Source organism: Lepus europaeus, chromosome 5 (genome assembly GCF_033115175.1).
Source record: "Lepus europaeus isolate LE1 chromosome 5, mLepTim1.pri, whole genome shotgun sequence".
NCBI lineage: Eukaryota > Metazoa > Chordata > Mammalia > Lagomorpha > Leporidae > Lepus > Lepus europaeus.
The window spans coordinates 8,260,448-8,277,170 of NC_084831.1; the positions used below are offsets into that span (position 1 = coordinate 8,260,448).

A 16,723-nucleotide genomic window follows, 5' to 3' on the forward strand; every position below is an offset into this window, starting at 1 on the left:
GGTACCATGCTGGGGTCACGTGAGTGGCCACGGAGCAGGACGGGGGTGGGGTGGGGTGGGGAGAGACGTGCTGTCGCGAGGCGCTTCCGGTCTGCGTGCGCCTGCTGTGGGTGGACAGCCGCGTGCACTCTCCCCTGGCTGTGGCACAGCAGGGCCCTGGGGGCTGAGGCTCAGGTGTGCTTGCTGGGACGCACCTGTGTTTTCCGGTCCACTCTGCTCCTACCATGACGCTTTGGGTTGCACGTGACAGCATCCCCCGTGTTTGCCATGAGTACCAGCATGGCTGGACCCAGGGGCTCTGTCTTTCCCGCCTCTCTGTTCCCTTCTGTCCGGAAGAGAGCGGGGGCTCCAGGCTTGCTTCCTGCCACGCCTTGGTGGAAAGAACACCATCTTTCTTGCCATACTTTTCCCTTCCTGCCGGAACCAAGGCCTTAGAATCGCCTCGGGCAGGCGTGGCTGGTGTGTGCGCCCCGCCCTGAGCAGCCGGTCTGGCCCGAGGAGTGGCCTGGGTTGATCAGTCCCCCTGGGTCCTGGGGTCTCCCATGGTGGGGAGGCTTGGTCCCAGACCTGACTCGCAGAGACTGAGATGGGAGCTGGGGGACCCCTGCCCGGGACGATCAGGCTGCTGGAACCCCGGTGGCCCCAGCGTTTCCGAGACTCTGCAGGTGCACCCCTGCACGTGGCTCCTCCACGCCCCTTCTGAAGGCACTGCTGATCCCCGCAGGCACAGCCGAGGACACCGCATGTGAGCCGCCTTCCCCGGCCACCAGCCCTGCCTGTAGCAGCCCAGAGGACTGCAAGGCGCCCCCCAGGTGACTCCAGCCCCCTCCCTCCTCCTCCTCCCTTCAGGGGAGTTGTCCCACCCCTCAGGGTGCAGCTGGGTGGTGATGCAAGGGGTGTCTCAGCTCAGGCCACGAGTCATGTGCAGCCCCACTGTGGGCGCACACGCTGTCCCCGGGAGCTCACAGCAGGCCTGCCGGGGGCTGGGCTGGGGGCTGGGCCGTGGGCCAAGGGCTGCCTCCACCCAGCACCAGTGTATCTGAGCAGGAACCCCCCAGGGCCCCAGGGCAGGATTGTCAGGGCCACCTCTGGCTCTTCCCCAGTGGCACCGCTCCCCAGGCCAAGCCCAGCCCGAGGTCCCCAGCCACCTCCAGTACCAGGACCACGCTCCTTACGGGGGCCACCCCTCCCACCCCAGAGGATGCTTCTAGACCGCCGAGGACCGACTCTCCCTCCACTATGGCCAAGCCCGGCACAGACCCAGACCCAGGTAAGGGTCAGTGAGGCCGGCCGTCTCCCTGGCAGCGGCGTTCCATGGGTGAGCCATGTGCAAGTGCTGGTGGCCAGGGCAGCTGGGCACTGTGCCTCACTCTTTGACCGGAGGGCACAGAAGGAGGGTCTCAAGGATGGAGCTGGCGAGGCTGTGGGTGTCAAGGGCTGGAGGTGGGCCCTGCAATGGGTTCGCTGTCTGAGGATGTAACGGAAACCTGGCGTGGGAAAACTGCCTGCACACAGGCACCAGACAAGAGGAGCCAAGCAGTGCATCAGCGCCGCGGGCTCAGCTGGAATCGTTTCCTGAGGACTGGGTGACAGTCCCAAGTGTTTTACATGACTGTAGGCTCATCAGCATCGCACCTGAGCTGTTCCAGCATTGTGGGTTTAAATCGCAGCCTGCGTGACTTAGGACCACACTTCCGATGGTCGGCGGGCTGGCGCGTTTGTAAGAGAATCCTGGGGCGGATTTAGTAGCACAGATTATGGCTGGAGTTGGCAGAAGCAGAGCTTAGGACGTCGTCCCTCCCTGGACAAGACCCCAGGGGCAGCTGCTCCGCTGGCTAGTTGCTAGTGGCCACTCTTCAAGGTCTGTTTAGGAGGAGGCGTCCGTGTTTCTTTGTCTCTGGTTGCGGCCGCATTTCCTCTACAACGGCACTTCTGAGGGCCATCTGCTTGCCGGGCGGCGTCCGGGTGCTGGGCCGATCCTGGGCGAGCCCTCCTTGTTCCCAACGTGGCAGACGGGCCCTCGCTCCTTTTGCTTATTATTTTAAAAATATCTATTTTACTTATTTGAGAGAGGGAGAGAGAGAACACTCCCATTTGCTGGTTCATTCCCCCAAATGCCAGGCTGGGTCTCCCATGTGGGCGACAGGGACCCAAGCACCCAGACCATCCTCTGCTGCTTTCCCAGGCGCATTAGCAAGGAGCTGGATAGGAAGTGGAGCAGCTGGGACTCAAACCAGTGTTCATGTGGAATGCTGGCATCACAGGTGGTGGCTCAACTCTGTGCCACAGTGCCAGCCCCAATCTCAGGACTTAGAGCAATGCTGGACATGAGTCCTTTGTCCTCAGGCTGTGTTCAGGGCGCCCCTCCTTCCTGTGCGTGGCCTCCCCGTGCCGTGTGGTGCCGGTGGACACCAGGAGGGTCCGCCCTGTCCCGCGGTCCCTGTGACCCCATGGTTTGTGCCGCGTGCTCTCTCTGCTCAGCCACCTGTGTGTATTTTCTAGGATGGTTACTGCTTTTCTTTCATACCCTTAACTTTTATTTATTTAAAAAAAATTAAAAGATCTATTTATTCATTTGTGCTGGGGGGGGGGGAGGGAGAAAGAGAGAGAGAATGAGAGAATCTTCCATCTGGTGGTTCACTCCCCCAAATGGCCATGATGGATGGGGCAGGCCAGGCCAAAGCTAGGAGCCTGTCACTCCCTCTGGGTCTCCCGCAGGGGTGCAGGGGTCCAAGCACTTGGGCTGTCGTCCGCTGCTCTCCTAGGCCATTAGCAGGGAGCTGGATGGGAAGAGGAGCAGCCGGGACTCTAACCTGTACCCATATGGGATGCTGGCACTGTAGGTAGCGGCTTTACCAGCTATGCCCATGGCCCTGGTCCTGGTATTATTTTGAACTATGAGAAATTACTGATATTTGACCATTTTTGACCTAGAAAACCAGAACTTTGTATGGTTCAACAAATCCTCATCTACAGAAATCCAAGTGTGTTTTTTTTTTCTTTTTTTTTTTTTAAGATTTACTTATTTATTTGAAAGGCAGTGACAAAGAGGCAGAGAGAGGGAGAGAGAGGTCTTCCATCTGCTGGTTCACTGCCCAAATGGCCACAATCGCCAGAGCTGGGCCGATCCGAAGCCAGGAGCCAGGAGCTTCCTCTGGGTCCCCCACGCAGGTGCAGGGGCCCAAGCTCTTGGGCCATCCTCTGCTGCTTTCCCAGGCACGTTAGCAGGGAGCTGGATCGGAAGTGGAGCAGCCGGGACTCTTACTGGTGCTCTGTGGGTGCTGGTGCTGCAGGAGGAGGCTTCGCCGCGGCCCGGCTCTGTCTTTGATGTGGGACGCTGTGCCCAGCCGCCTAGCTGAGCTCCCTTCTTCGCGCCAGCAGGGCACCTGCGACAGGCGGCTTGTCCGTGAGGGACAGCAGCCGGTGCCTGCCTTTGTGAGCGTTCTCGCTGGCTTTGCTCTTCCCCGCTCTGCCGCACTGGCTGGCGTCCTCTGTGCCCTAGTAGGGGTGGACCCCCTTGCCTGGTTGTTCTGTGACAGCTATGAGCAGGAGAGTGGCACGGCCACAGAACCGGGAGAGGCTGGCGTGGTGGCCATGTTGGGTCCCAGAGGGCGGAGTGGGAGGGGGGGGCCGGTGGGACACAGCTGGTGCTCCTCCATGGGGCTGGGACACATTCCTTCCCTCCGAGTCTTCAAGGCGGGGCTCACCTGACAGGGATGGGGGTGGGGTGGGAGGGAGTTGGGAAGCTGGGCCCGGTGTGTGTGGGGGGGCTTCAGGGATGGGGGGCGGTAAGGCCCTTGCCCGGGCGGCCTGGCCTGGAGCTCCTCTGCTCTTCCCAGGGTCGTCCCCGACGCCGACACAGCTGTGCCCGCAGGGGTCTCCTGGCTGCAGGAAGCAGTGCCAGCCAGACCACTACCTGGACGCGAACGGCCGCTGCATGGCCTGCGTGAGCTGCTTGCGCGGTAAGGCCCTGCGGACAGTGCGGGGGCCTGTGGGGGCTGGGAGAGACCTGGTGTCTCCAGCGACTCCCGCTCCACGCGTGGGAGCCCCTGAGCAGAGCTCCCCCCCCCCCCCCGTTTCTTCTTACCCATCGACCCCCTCCTGGTTCCACAGCCGTTCCAGCCTCACAGGGACTGCGATTGCCCCATTTCACAGATGGGAAGACTGAGGCTTTGGGAAGTCTGGGGACTTCTGACGGCCGGAGCTTGCAACCAGGCACAGCTGCCACGGGTTCTGGCTCTTGTCCGTCCTCAGCGAGCCCCCTGCCTGCTGGCGCTTCCCAGGGGCTCCCATGGGACGGGTGGGATGAGGGTGCTGGGCTTTCCCTGGACAGCTCACCGCAGCTGTGTGGCAGCACCAGCCGCCCTGTGCCCTCCGCCAGGGCCACGCAGGGCAGGGAAGCTGCCGGCGCCACGGGCCACTCACAGAGGCCGCTGGGAACGGTGCTTCTGCCTCCTTGTCCGGAGCCTCGGCCTCACGGCAGAGAGGATGGGAGAGGCAGGGAGGCTGTCCGAGGAGTGGCCTCCGTCCAGTTCCCAAGGCTGCGTAGCAACTTTTCCCCAAACTCGGTGATGCAAACCTGCCATTTCTCGTGCTCCTGGGTTCTGTGGGCTGGAATCCAGACCGGCCCTGCCCTGCGGTGCCTGGGGTCCCGGCTGGGAAACCCGCAGGTGCAGCTGGGATCAGTTCATCCGCTGTCATCCGCTGTCTGGGGGGCGGCGCCCAGCTCCTGCCCGGGGCCTCTCCTGGGCTTCCCTCAGATGCAGAGACAGTGAGCCAGGGAGGGAGAAGCAGAGGCAGGGACAGAGACGGAGGGACAGGTGGTGGCGGCCTGTCCTTGGTCACCCAGTGGGGCCTCAGCCAAGGCTCTCATGAGTCTCGCTTGTGATGGCGGAAGGGAAACAACTGCACCCCAGGTGATTTATTTGAATAGCAGAGAGAGAGGACAGACAGATCCTCTCTGGCTCACCCCACCCCCCCCAATGCCTGCAGCAGCTGGGGCTGGGCTGGGAGCTGCCGGGACGAGAGCTCGGTCCGGGTCCCCACGCGTTTCCGGGAACCCTGCGCTCACCTTGCGATCCTGTCTTCTGTGAACTCTGCGAGGTGCCCCGAGTAGAAATATGTTCTTATGTTTTTTCTTTTGCAGAACCTCTCATTTTATTTTTGCCTAAGAAAAAATTCTTTTTCCCAGCACTGGAAATTCCAAACATAGCAGGGGGCGGGCTCAGTTGGGCTGTGCTTTCTCCTGGCTTTAAACAGTTACAGCCACGGCCAGTCTGGGTCCACGGGAGCCCAGGCCGCTCCGCCGTGCCTGGGGGGTGATCGGTTAGCTTCACGGAGATCGGTGGTCTTGTGTGTGCCGTGGGCAGTGGCCTCTGAGCTGCCCGCCGCCCCGGGGTTTCCTCCAGCCACTGTTCCCCACCCGCTGTCCCCACTCCACCCCCAGCCCCAGCTTCCTGTGGGGGGGGGGATGTTTGCATTTTCTAGAACTTTCCATAACTGTGCTCCCTGCCCCTCCCCCACCTCTCCGTGCCCTTCAGACGACCTTGTGGAGAAGAGGCCGTGCTCCTGGAACTCCTCCCGCGTCTGCGAGTGTCGGCCGGGCATGTTCTGCGCCACCTCCGCGGCCAACTCGTGTGCCCGCTGCCAGGCCCGCCCCGCCTGCCCCCCGGGGATGGCCAGCAGGTTCCCAGGTAAGTCCCCACCCGAGGCCCAGGGCTGAGCTGTGTGCCGCTGCCCCCTCACCTAGGGCTGAGCTGTGTGCCCGCTGCCAGCCCCGCCCCGCCTGCCCCCCGGGGATGGCCCTCGGCCCCCAGGGTAAGCAGTGCCCACCCCGACCACGAGGCTGAGGTCTCTGCCCCTCCTGCCGAACCTCTGGCCTGACCATGACCTTCAACCCTGGCTGTTAGCGAGGTCAGGTTTGGACTACTCTTTGAGTAGTTAGTCCCAGTTAGCAGAATAAAATCTGTATTTGGCATTTTGGTAAGAAGTTTTGATGATTTTTTAAAAAGATTTATTTATCTATTTGAAAGTCAGAGCTATACACAGAGAGGAGAGGCAGAGAGAGAGAGAGAGAGAGAGAGAGAGAGAGGTGTCCCATATGCTGGTTCACTCCTCAATTGACCGCAATGGCCTGAGCTCCACTCATCTGAAGCCAGGAGCCAGGAACTTCTTCCGGGTCTCCCACGTGGGTGCAGGGGCCCAAGGACTTGGTCCATCTTCTACTGCTTTCCCAGGCCACAGCAGGGAGCTGGATCGGAAGTGGAGCAGCCGGGACTCGAACCGGCGCCCAGGTGGGATGGCGGCACTGCAGGCGGCCGTTTTACCCTCTAGGCCGCAGCACGGGCCCCCTGATGATTTCTTTTTATTGTTTGAGAGGTAGAGAGCTTCCTATCTGCTGGTTCACTCTCCCCCCCACCCCTCCACCCCCCGTCCTGCGCACCCTCCGTGCCTGCAGTGGCTAGGACTGAGCCAGGTTGAAGCCGGGAGCCAGGAACTCAGCCCAGGTCTTCCGCATGGGCAGCAGGGACCCGCCTCCGTGGGCCGGCACCTGCTGCCCCCCAGGTGTGCGTCAGCAGGGAGCTGGGATTGGGAGCTGGGACTGCAACTCAGGCCTGCCACCCGCTGCAGGCCTATCCCATAAAGTCCTGTTTGATAGAAGCGTGAGTGAGCAGCCACAGCCTCAGGCTTGCGAGGAAAGCCAGCGCTGGGGAGGAACCAGGTGCGCAAGCCGAAAACCCCAGCATGCCAGAATATGCGACAGAGGAGAAGCTAGCATTAAACTCCTTTCCACAGAGAAATTCCCCAAGTTGTTACCGCCCTAAAGCGAGCTTAGGGTGCTATAAAAACGGAACAACAAGACATCAGAGGGCGAGAAGTGGGTTTCAGGCCTGTGCGTGGTACTGACCTATCCCCTCAGGGCTGGGGCTCCCCTCGCACCTGCTCTCCTTGGCAGTGAGCGTGATGCTCAGCTTCGCCAGTAGAGGGCGCAGGGAGCCATTGCGGGAGGAAAGTGGCTCCTTGGGCGGCCTTGGCTTGTTCCTGCTCCTGCTCCAGTCTGCCTGCCCCAGGGTGTGTAGGGTAGGGGACACTTCTGGGGGTGCTCAGCCTCCGTGGCGCTTCCAGAGCGAGCAGACCGCACAGCCCCAGCTTATGCCTGGGGACCACCCTCCGAGGCCCTGCCTATGCGAGTTGACACCGGCAGGGTTGGCCAGCAGAGGGATGGGCTGTCCTGCTGACCAGCTGAGCGAGGGCAGAGCTTGATGACCAGGGCTCAGAGAAGGGGGAATTGCAGTGCATTTCACAACTTGTAGAACTGAAAACCTGAGGCTGTGGTAAAGACACATTATTCTTTAAAAGAAAAAAAAAAGATTTTGGGGTCAGTGTTGTGGTGAAGCCGGTTAAACCACCACCTGCAGCACCAGCATCCGATATGGGTGCTGGTTCGAGACCCGGCTGCTCCACTTCTGATCCAGCTCCCTGCCGATGTACCTGGGAAAGCAGCAGAGGATGAATCAAGTCCTGAGGCCCCTGGACCCACGTGGGCGACCCGGATGGAGCTCCAGGCTCCTGGCTTCAGCCTGGCTCAGCCCTGGCTGTTGCAGCCATTTGGGAAGTGAACCGGCAGATGGGAGATCTCTCTCTCTTCCTCCCTTTCTCTCTCTCTCTCTCTTTTTTTTTTTTTTGACAGGCAGAGTTAGACAGTGAGAGAGAGAGAGAGACAGAGAGACAGAGAGAAAGGTCTTCCTTCCATTAGTTCACCCCCCAAATGGCCACCATGGCTGGAGCTGCGCCAATCCGAAGCCAGGAGCCAGGTGATTCCTCCTGGTCTCCTATGTGGGTGCAGGGCCCAAGCACTTGGGCCATCCTCCACTGCACTCCCTGGCCACAGCAGAGAGCTGGCCTGGAAGAGGGGCAACCGGGACAGGATCAGTGCCCTGACCGGGACTAGAACCCAGGGTGCCAGCACCGCAGGTGGAGGATTAGCCTAGTGAGCCACGGCACTGGCCGTTTCTCTCTCTCTGACTTTAAAATTTTAAAAAATGATATTAAATTTTCAAAAATGGAAGTGGTATTTAAACCGGAGGAATGCACCCTGTCAGTTGCCTCGGAAGTCACCAGCCCCCGCTGGTGAAGGCCTTCCTGGAGATACCAGGCTCACCGCACTGACCCTAAGATGTTGTCACCCTCAGAAGGTCTGGCTGAGAATGACGCCACCCCCGAGCCGCCTCCCCTGGGGACCCACCCTGACTGCATGTCCCCCGAGGACAGTGGGGCGCCTGCCAGGTGACTCCCCGCCCTTTCTCTCCTTTGGCTGCTGGGGGACGTGGGGAGGGGAGACAGCTGGGCCTGGTGGAGGGGTCCTGGGCTGGGAGGGCGTCTTGGGGACAGTGTGTCCTGCTCTGTGCTGGCACCACTGGCAAGCTGCAGAGCCGAGACCACACGCTGCCTCTAGCGTGCTCGGCAGGGGCCGTGCGCAGAGGCCGGGGGCCCGGGCTGTGTCCCCGCTGTCTCGGGGGTGGTACCTGTACAAGCACTCTCACTGCTCTCCCTGCAGCACCGCCACGCTCAGCTCCCGGCCCGACCCCCACACCCGCTCCTCCAGCACCGCCGGCTCCTCCTCCTCCACCCGGAAGCCCACTCTGGATCCAGGTAGGGACCGCCCCAGGGCGGAGCCTGGGTGGAGCCAGCCTCCTCTGGTCAGGAGGTGGGGGTGCGGGTGTGGGTGCGGGGTGCGGGCCTCCGGGGCCGGGGTGGAGTCGCTGCCTCCGTTGCTGGCTCCCGCTTCATTCCGTGGCCCATCACTGCCCCTTGAGAAAAGAGTTTTACAAAAAGGTTTCATTTATTTTTGTGTTTTAAAGATTTGCTTGTTCTTTACTTGAAAGTCAGAGTTGTGGAGAGAGAGGGAGAGACAAAGATCTTCCATCAGCTGGTGCGCTCCCCAGATGGCCGCAACAGCCAGGGCTGAGCCAAGCCTGAGCCAGGAGCCAGGAGCCAGGAGCTTCTTCGGGGTCCCCCACATGGGTGCAGAGGCCCAGGCACTTGGGCCATCTTCTGCTTTCCCAGGCCATAGCAGGGAGCTGGATCCAAGAGGAGCAGCTGGGACACGAACTGACGCCCATATGGGATGCTGGTGCTGCAGGTGGAGGCTTGGCCGGCTACACTGCAGTGCTGGCCCCAAAACCCCTTGATTTTCACATTTGGTGTCTCAACTCGTTTTCTAGGTTGACACACTTAGAATATATTTATTTATTTTAAGATTTATTTATTTATTTGAAAAGCAGTGTTACACAGAGAGAGACAGACAGATCTGTCCACTGGTTCACTCCCCAACTGGCCACAAGGGCCAGGGCTGGTCCAGGCCCAGTCCAGGAGCCAGGCGCTTCATCTGGGTCTCGCTGTGGGTGGCCAGGGCTCAAGTGTTTGGGCCGTCCTCTGCTGCTCTCCCAAGCGCAGTAGCAGGGAGCAGGATGGGAAGTGGAGCAGCCGGGACTCGCACCAGCGCCCATGTGGGGTGCCGGCACTGCAGGTGGTGGCTTTACCCACGACACCCCAGCGCCCCCAGCGCGGCCCCCAGATCGTACTTCCTGAGTGGTTTCATGACCTTGACTGGTTGTTTGATTCCATTGAGCTTCAGTTTTCTCGTCTGTAAAACTGCAGTGGCACAGCCACGGGGGGCTGCCTGTGACTTGTTAACACCATGTGGCTGGCGTGGGACTGTCCCACTCATCTGGCAATTCACCTTAAGATTTGCAGTTCGGTGGGGGGGGGGGGCATCGTTGTGGGGTAGCGGGTTAAGCCGCATCTGCAGCGCCAGCATCCCATAGGGGTCGTGGTTCCTGTCTCAGCTGCTCCACTTCCTACCCAGCTTCCGGCACTGTACCTGGAAAGTTGTAGTGGAGGCCCAAGTGCTTGGGCCCCTGCACTCACGTGGGAGACCCAGATGAAGCCCTTGGCTTTGGCCTGTCCCAGTCCTGGCCATTGCAGCCGTTTGGGGAGTGAACCACTGGATGGAAGATCTCTCTCCCTCTCCCTTTCTGTCTCTGTAACTCTGGCTTTAAGATAAGTAAATCAATCTTAAAAAAAAAAAATACTTGCGGTTCTGACTACGGACACTAGGTGGAGGTAATTCTCAGGCCTAGAGGACCCACATCCCCTGGGGACTTGGGAAAGCAAATTCTCCACCCCTGCTGGACCTGTGGGCCCCGGGCTGCGTTTCCGCAGGGCGCACGGGGTGCGCGCGTGCACTTTAAGGGCTGAGACGCCCTTAGCCGGCGCCGACTCTGAACACCTGAAAATGGACATACACGGAGAGGGATGGCGGCATGGGTGAGCTCACCGGGGAGGCCGCTGCAGCCCTAAGGCGTAAGGAGACGCAGCCAGACAGGCCCCTGGCCTGGCCAGAGCTCTGACGCTCCCATTTACCCCCGGGGGGACCTCAGGCAGGTTTCCTAGCTGTCATGAGCCTCAGTTTCCCTAGTTTGTGAAATGGAGACATGCGAGGTTTCCAGGCTCGGGGAACCCCGCTTTTGGGGGAGCCCAAGGTGGTCCCTCCCTGCTGCAGCCACACTGCATGCTGAGAGCCACCTGCCCCCTCCTCCATGTCCCGTTGACCCCTGTTTCTCACCCTCTCCTCCCACCATCAGCATTGCTCAGCTCCCTGGGCCCAGGCGAGGGCAGGCGAGGTCTGGGTGGGACCCCGTCCCGGCGTGGGAAGGGACCAGGCGCTGTTGGTCACAGTGGAGTGCCTGACCTGGCAGAAGAAGGCAGGCCGGGCCGTGGCTGTGTGTGCTGTGCCGTGAGTCCCCCTGCCGTGGGGCTGAGAGCACAGAACCCGCGTGTTTCAGGCCCTGTGCTCTTCTGCGTGATCTTGGCGCTGGTGGCGGCGCTGGGCTCCGGCTCCTTCCTCCTGTGCCGCCGGAGGGCCTGCAGGAAGCGGATCTGGCAGAGTGAGTGCCTGCGGCCTCTGGCCGGGGGGGAGGTCAAGGTGCTCTGTGCCTGCCTGGCGGGAGGGGGTGCTCCCCTGCCTGGCCCATCTCGCCAGCCCTGCTCCTGGTGTCTCCCCAGAGCTGCACCGGTGCTACTCGGCCCAGACCTTCCGGCCTGCGGTGGAGCGAGTGGGTGAGTGTCCGGCGGTCCCAAGGCCGCCTGAGCTGCAGGACGTGTGGCAGCTCTGGGCCCCGGCTCTGGGCTTGGAGTCTTCAATTCTCCTCCCAGCCCGGCCTAGGGCTCCCTCTGGGTGTCTCCCCACAAGCTGCCCCTCCCCCATCTGCAACCCGTCTGCAGTGGGCAAACAATGCCGGCCCCTCCCCCTCCTCTGCCGACACATTGGCGGAAGGGGCTGGGGCACTAGGGCAGGTGGCGGGGCTGGAATCCTGGCTCTGGGCAGCTGCGTGGCCCTGGGTACATTCTTCTGTCTCCGTTTCATCTGTGAAGTGGGGACAAGGGTTACTGCAGACGGGGCCTGCGAGGCACGGGTGGACGCCTGCCCACGGGCGGCCGCTGCCTGTGTCTGCTGCACCTGGTGGCCCGGTGGCTCGGCCTAGTCTCCCAGGTCAACTCTTCGAGGCGGCCTGGGGGAGCCCTTGACCCTCCTGGGGCTGTCCAGGCCAGGGATCACCTGGACCTGGGCCAGGGGCCGGGGGCCGGGGGCGTGGGTCTGAGCCTTCTTGTGCCGTGGCCTCGTCTCCCCGTGCAGCTGGGCAGGTCCTCCTACCCCACAGCGCTGACTGTGCACCTGTGGGAAATTGTCTGGGCTTCCCTTCTGGTCTACACAGCAGCCTCTTCCCAGGGACCATGCCCAGTCCAGGCGGAGGAGGTGAGGTTCGGAGAGGCGCACAGTGGCCCAGGCCCTCAGCCTGGGCAGCAGAGCCCGCCCCGTGGGGAGTTGCCCGATGGTGGTTGTGTGCGGAGCGGGCTCGGCCCTGTCCCCTCTTCCTTCCTCCCCCAGCTCTGTCTCCTCCGCCCCGCCCCACCCCATGCCCCCCAGGTCCCAGGCTGCGTCCCGAGACCCCCGTGGGCCCAGGAGCACAGTGCACCGAGGCAGGGTTTGAATCTGCCAGTTTCACAAGCAGGGGTTTCTGTTTTGATGGTTCCAGGCCTGTTTCCATGAGCTGTCAGCCTCAGCGAGTCACTGAAACCGGCGTTTGCTTTCTTGACATTTTTCTAGTATTAGACTTTCCATTGCCGTCAGTTTATTTTTCTCTTCAAACCCTGGTGACACCCATTGTGTCCCTCCCCATCCCCCCCCCCCCAAAAAAAAAAAAAACAACCAAGCAAATAAGCGCCTTCCTTTACAAAGCCAGGCCTGGCAGGGACTGAGCCCGGGGCGGGCCGGGCACCTGTCTTGGACCGGCTCTGGCCTCCTGGCTTCCTTGGGTTCCCAGGGGAAGGAGGGTGAAGCCGGGGCCGGCAAGCCCACAGGGCCCCGGGCTGTGAGCGGAGTGGCCGGGCTGAGGACAGGCGGGGAGGTGACGTGCACTCCCCAACCCGGGAGCAACGAGTGGATCTGCAGTCTGCGTGATGAGACGCTGAATTGCTCTGCCCTGGCCGCCTGTGTCCTGGTGACGGGTGTTTGCAAAAACACATCTCCCCCTCCCTGCTCCCGCGACCCGGGGCAGCACCTGCCGCTGCTGTCTCCATCCTGCGGCCGAGTAGCTGGGGGCACAGGAAGATGCAGCGACTGGTTAAAAGCCTAAGCAGTCGGATTTTGATCCTGCTGTTGTGATTTTCCTAAAACGGGTTTCTCACCCCCAGCACGACTGACATGGCTATGGGGGCCTGTACTGATGCCAGTAGCGTCCCCCTGGTGGCCAGAACCCACATGTCTCCAGGCATCGCTGCACAGGCCCGGGAGCGAAAGGGCTCCGGGTTGCTGAGAGCCACCCGGCTGAAATTCTTGCCGTCTTTCATTTCAGTGGGATCTGAGTCGTTGCTTTTCTGTTATTTCGGACAGATTTAGGTTGAAAAAATTCTTTTTTGCTTTGAAACAACTTCGGGCTGACAGAAAAGTTGCACACGCGGTACCAGGAGCTTATCTGCCCCTGAGCCATGGGGAACCAAGGATTTTTACATCGATACGTTACCCGCAGTGAATCCTCAGGTCCTGGTCACATTTTTCTTTTCTTTTCTTTTTTTTTTTTTTTTTTACATTTTTCTTTTCTTTTAAAAATGTATTTATTTATTTGAAAAGCAGAGTTACACACACACACACACAGAGAGAGAAATCTCTCCCACCTGCTGGTTCACTCCCCAAATGGCTGCAACAGCCAGGGCTGGGCCAGGCTGAAGCCAGGAGCCAGGAGCTCCATCCGGCTCTTCCATGTTGGTGCAGGGCCCTAAGCTCTTGGGCCATCTGCCACTGCTTTCCCAGGTGCATTAGCAGGGAGCTGGCTCAGAAGTGGAGCAGCCAGGACTCGGACTGGTGCCCATAGGGGATGCCTGCATCCCAGACAGTGGCTTTACCCGCTGCACCACGAAAGCAGCCACCCCAACCCCATTCAGGTTCCTTCGTTTGTCCCAGTAGCGTCCGTCGCGGCAGCAGAATCCGGCTGAGAGCCGTGTGGCGCGCTTGGTGCTGTCTCTTGAGTCTCCCTGTGTCAGCTTCCTGCCTTTCCGTGGCTCTCGTGGCCTTGCCACTTGGGCCCGTGGTTTCCTGGACGCGCCTCGCTTTGGGCTTGTCTCGTGTTTCTTCGTGCGTGGACTCAGGTGGAGCGTCTTTGGCGGGCGATTGCAGTAGGGCTGCTGGGCTCTCCTGGGGCCCGGCCGGGTTCTGGTGTGCCCTGGGGCACTATGGGCTTTGTGAAGGTGGCAGGCGAGGGGACTGTCCCCTCCTGGGGATTGGTCCTGGGGCACCCTGCACACCCCACCCCTCGGGGGGGGTGCTCAACGTGACATGATGTCTCATGTGAAGTGATGGCGTGTTAGCACAGAAGCCACACCGTCCTCCCACGCACTTGCGTCGTCTCGTGGAGGCTTAGAATCCTTGACACAATGCAGATGCAGTGGACAGAGTGGTCGGCCGTGCTGCTGAGGCCGCTGGGGGTGGGGAGCTTTGTCCTGCCAAGGGCCATTTGGCTATCTGTGCCATCATTCGTGGGCCACGCAGACTTGTAGCCTGCTGTAGACGCAGTGAACGTTGGGTCCTGCCTGCCCAGGCCTGATCCAGTGATGTCCCTCAGCCCTGGTTAGGGAAGAGCGACGAGACATGGTTGTGTTCTGTCTTCCGTCCATGGCTGGTTGACTCCCAGATGGAGACCCCGTGGCTAGAGGCCCAGCCGTATTTTCAGTGGAAGCTTTTTGAGTCTGTCCAGAATTCACTCTTCATCAGGTTTTCATTTTCCCATTTATTTTGTAAGATGTATTAATTTATTTGAAAGTCAAAGTTACACAGAGAGAGGAGGGGGAGAGAGAGAGAGAGGTCTTCCATCTGCTGGTTCACTCCCCAATTGGCCACAATGGCCAGAGCTGCGCCCATCCGAAGCCAGAAGCCAGGAGCTTCTTCCAGGCCATGCAGGTGCAGGGGCCCAAGCACTTGGGCCATCTTCCACTGCTGTCCCAGGCCATAGCATAGAGTTGGATCAGAAGAGGAGCAGCTGGGACTCAAACCGGCGCCCGTATAGGATGCCAGCACTGCAGGTGGCGGCTTTACCCGCCCCCCACTTTTGTATTGATCTGTGTATGCACTCAGGGATTCCTGTTTTTCTTAATGAGTTATAATCAGTTACCATCAATATTTTTTAAAATTGACTTTTACTTTATTAGAGAGGGGGCAGAGAGAGCGAGCGAGTGAGAAGGTATACTCTCATTCACTGGTTCACTCCCCAAACACCCACAAGGCTAAGCCAGGCCGAAGCTGGGAGCGGGGAATTCAGTCCAGGTCTCCCATGTGGGTGACAGGGGCCCAACCACTGGAGCCGTCACCTGCTGCCTTCTAGGGTGTGCATTTGCAGGAAAGTGGGCCCAGGAGCAGAGCTGGGACTTGAACCCTATGTGGAGCCTGGGTTTCCCAGCCGGCAGCCTAAGTGCCAGGCTGAGGGCAAATCCCCTGTCTTTATTTCGATGCTTGGGTTGTCTCTGCTGGGTCCGTGGGAGCCCCTTCAAACGCCTGTGTTCTCTTGGCCCTATCCTTTTGTGCTTGGGCCCTCTCGATCCTAAGAGGCACCTGGCTCATCTCATCCTGTCGCGCCCCAGCCCTGGGCCAGGCTGTGTCTCCCAGGGCCCAGGCTGTGATGGCAGGCCAGAGCCTGCCGACCCCTGTGCCGAACCTCTTCCTTGAGCCGCTTCTGCTCCCAACAGCATCAGCGGATCCGGGCTGGAGGAGGGATGTGGCAGAAAGGGGCGAGCCCTGGCGAAGGGGAGGGCTGGAGGGCGCCCCCAGGGGTCACCGCGGATCCGTGCCAGATGGGTTTATGAGAAGTCTGTGATTATTACAAAAAGCAAGGAAACCCATCAGAGAAAGAGCAGGCTGGATGCCCCGGCCCGCGGGGTAATCAACTAGGACATGAGGAGGGCAGACCTGAATGGAGAGACAAACCAGACACGAGAAGGGAGACCAAGACAGTATTCTGATCAAGGTCTCACTTTATTGGAGAAGGAGGCAGCTTATATAATACAAGGCAAAGATTGTAACAGTCGAGGGCAAGCAGGTGTCATCTCACAACATAGTTCAAAGGAATAATTTCACAGGAATCAGTATCAATTTGAGAAAGGGAGTTACAGCGAGGTCTCACAGCTAGCAGACATGCTTATCAAGGTACAAGAAAGAGAGCACTGAAGCCAGATGGCCAGGCGCTAACCATATCAGTGAGCTGTACAAATGGACTTTTCTAGTGACTCCTCCTTACAGGAACACAGCTGAAGGTTAGTCTAAACAAAGGCCTACACAGGGAACCCAGCACAGTGGCTCCCAACAGCTGGAGGCACATCCACGGGCAGAGCGCTTGTGCAATCTGACCTGTGTGCTCCGCAAGACTGCTTCTGCCTCTGTCAAAGGCTCTGGGCTGTGGCACCGCCGTAGGCGGATTCCGGGTCTTCCTGTTTACTGTTCTGTGCCATTGTGCTTGCTTCTGTCCAGCACTGGTCTGCTGTGCATGTGTGGGGCGGGGAGCAGCCCCCGTATCCCCCGGGGTGTTTCTGGGCCCATTGTGTGCTAAGCAGCGTCTCCAGGCACCTTCCTTTAGCAATATTTTGATTTAAAAAAAAAAAAAAAAAAAAGAGTTCTAAGTAGGCTGCATTTTTAGGGGAACAGTCCCAGGCTTACGGAAAATCTGAGTGGGCAGTACAGAGTCCCCTTGGCCTGTTTCTCTGTCGTTAGCTCCCTACAGAAGTCGTGATCCTTGGCCCAATGCCAGCTACATGGCGTGCAGCTGCAGTGGGTCTCCTTAGGCCCCTCTGGCCCGGCACAGTCAGAGATTTGGCAAAATGCCCCCTCCTGGGATCTCTTTATTTATTTTTTATTTTATTTTATTTTTTGACAGGCAGAGTGGATAGTGAGAGAGAGAGACAGAGAGAAAGGTCTTCCTTTTTGCCGTTGGTTCACCCTCCAATGGCTGCTGCGGCCGGCGCATCTCGCTGATCCGAAGGCAGGAGCCAGGTGCTTCTCCTGGTCTCCCATGCGGGTGCAGGGCCCAAGGACTTGGGCCATCCTCCACTGCACTCCCGGGCCACAGCAGAGAGCTGGCCTGGAAGAGGGGCAACTGGGATAGAATCCGGCGCCCCAACC

General features: G+C 59.9%; 1 protein-coding gene across 1 annotated transcript in view; it reads left to right on the forward strand.

Moving 5' to 3' along the window:
• TNFRSF8 (TNF receptor superfamily member 8) overlaps positions 1-16,723 on the forward strand; it is a 61,432-nt gene that overhangs the window by 35,611 nt on the left and 9,098 nt on the right. Inside the window, exons 5-12 of the mRNA XM_062193856.1 lie at positions 725-812; positions 1,104-1,270; positions 3,840-3,962; positions 5,541-5,693; positions 8,193-8,286; positions 8,558-8,652; positions 10,848-10,949; positions 11,068-11,121. Coding sequence (XP_062049840.1) covers positions 725-812; positions 1,104-1,270; positions 3,840-3,962; positions 5,541-5,693; positions 8,193-8,286; positions 8,558-8,652; positions 10,848-10,949; positions 11,068-11,121 — 876 coding nt within the window. The remainder of the gene's footprint in view (positions 1-724; positions 813-1,103; positions 1,271-3,839; positions 3,963-5,540; positions 5,694-8,192; positions 8,287-8,557; positions 8,653-10,847; positions 10,950-11,067; positions 11,122-16,723) is intronic.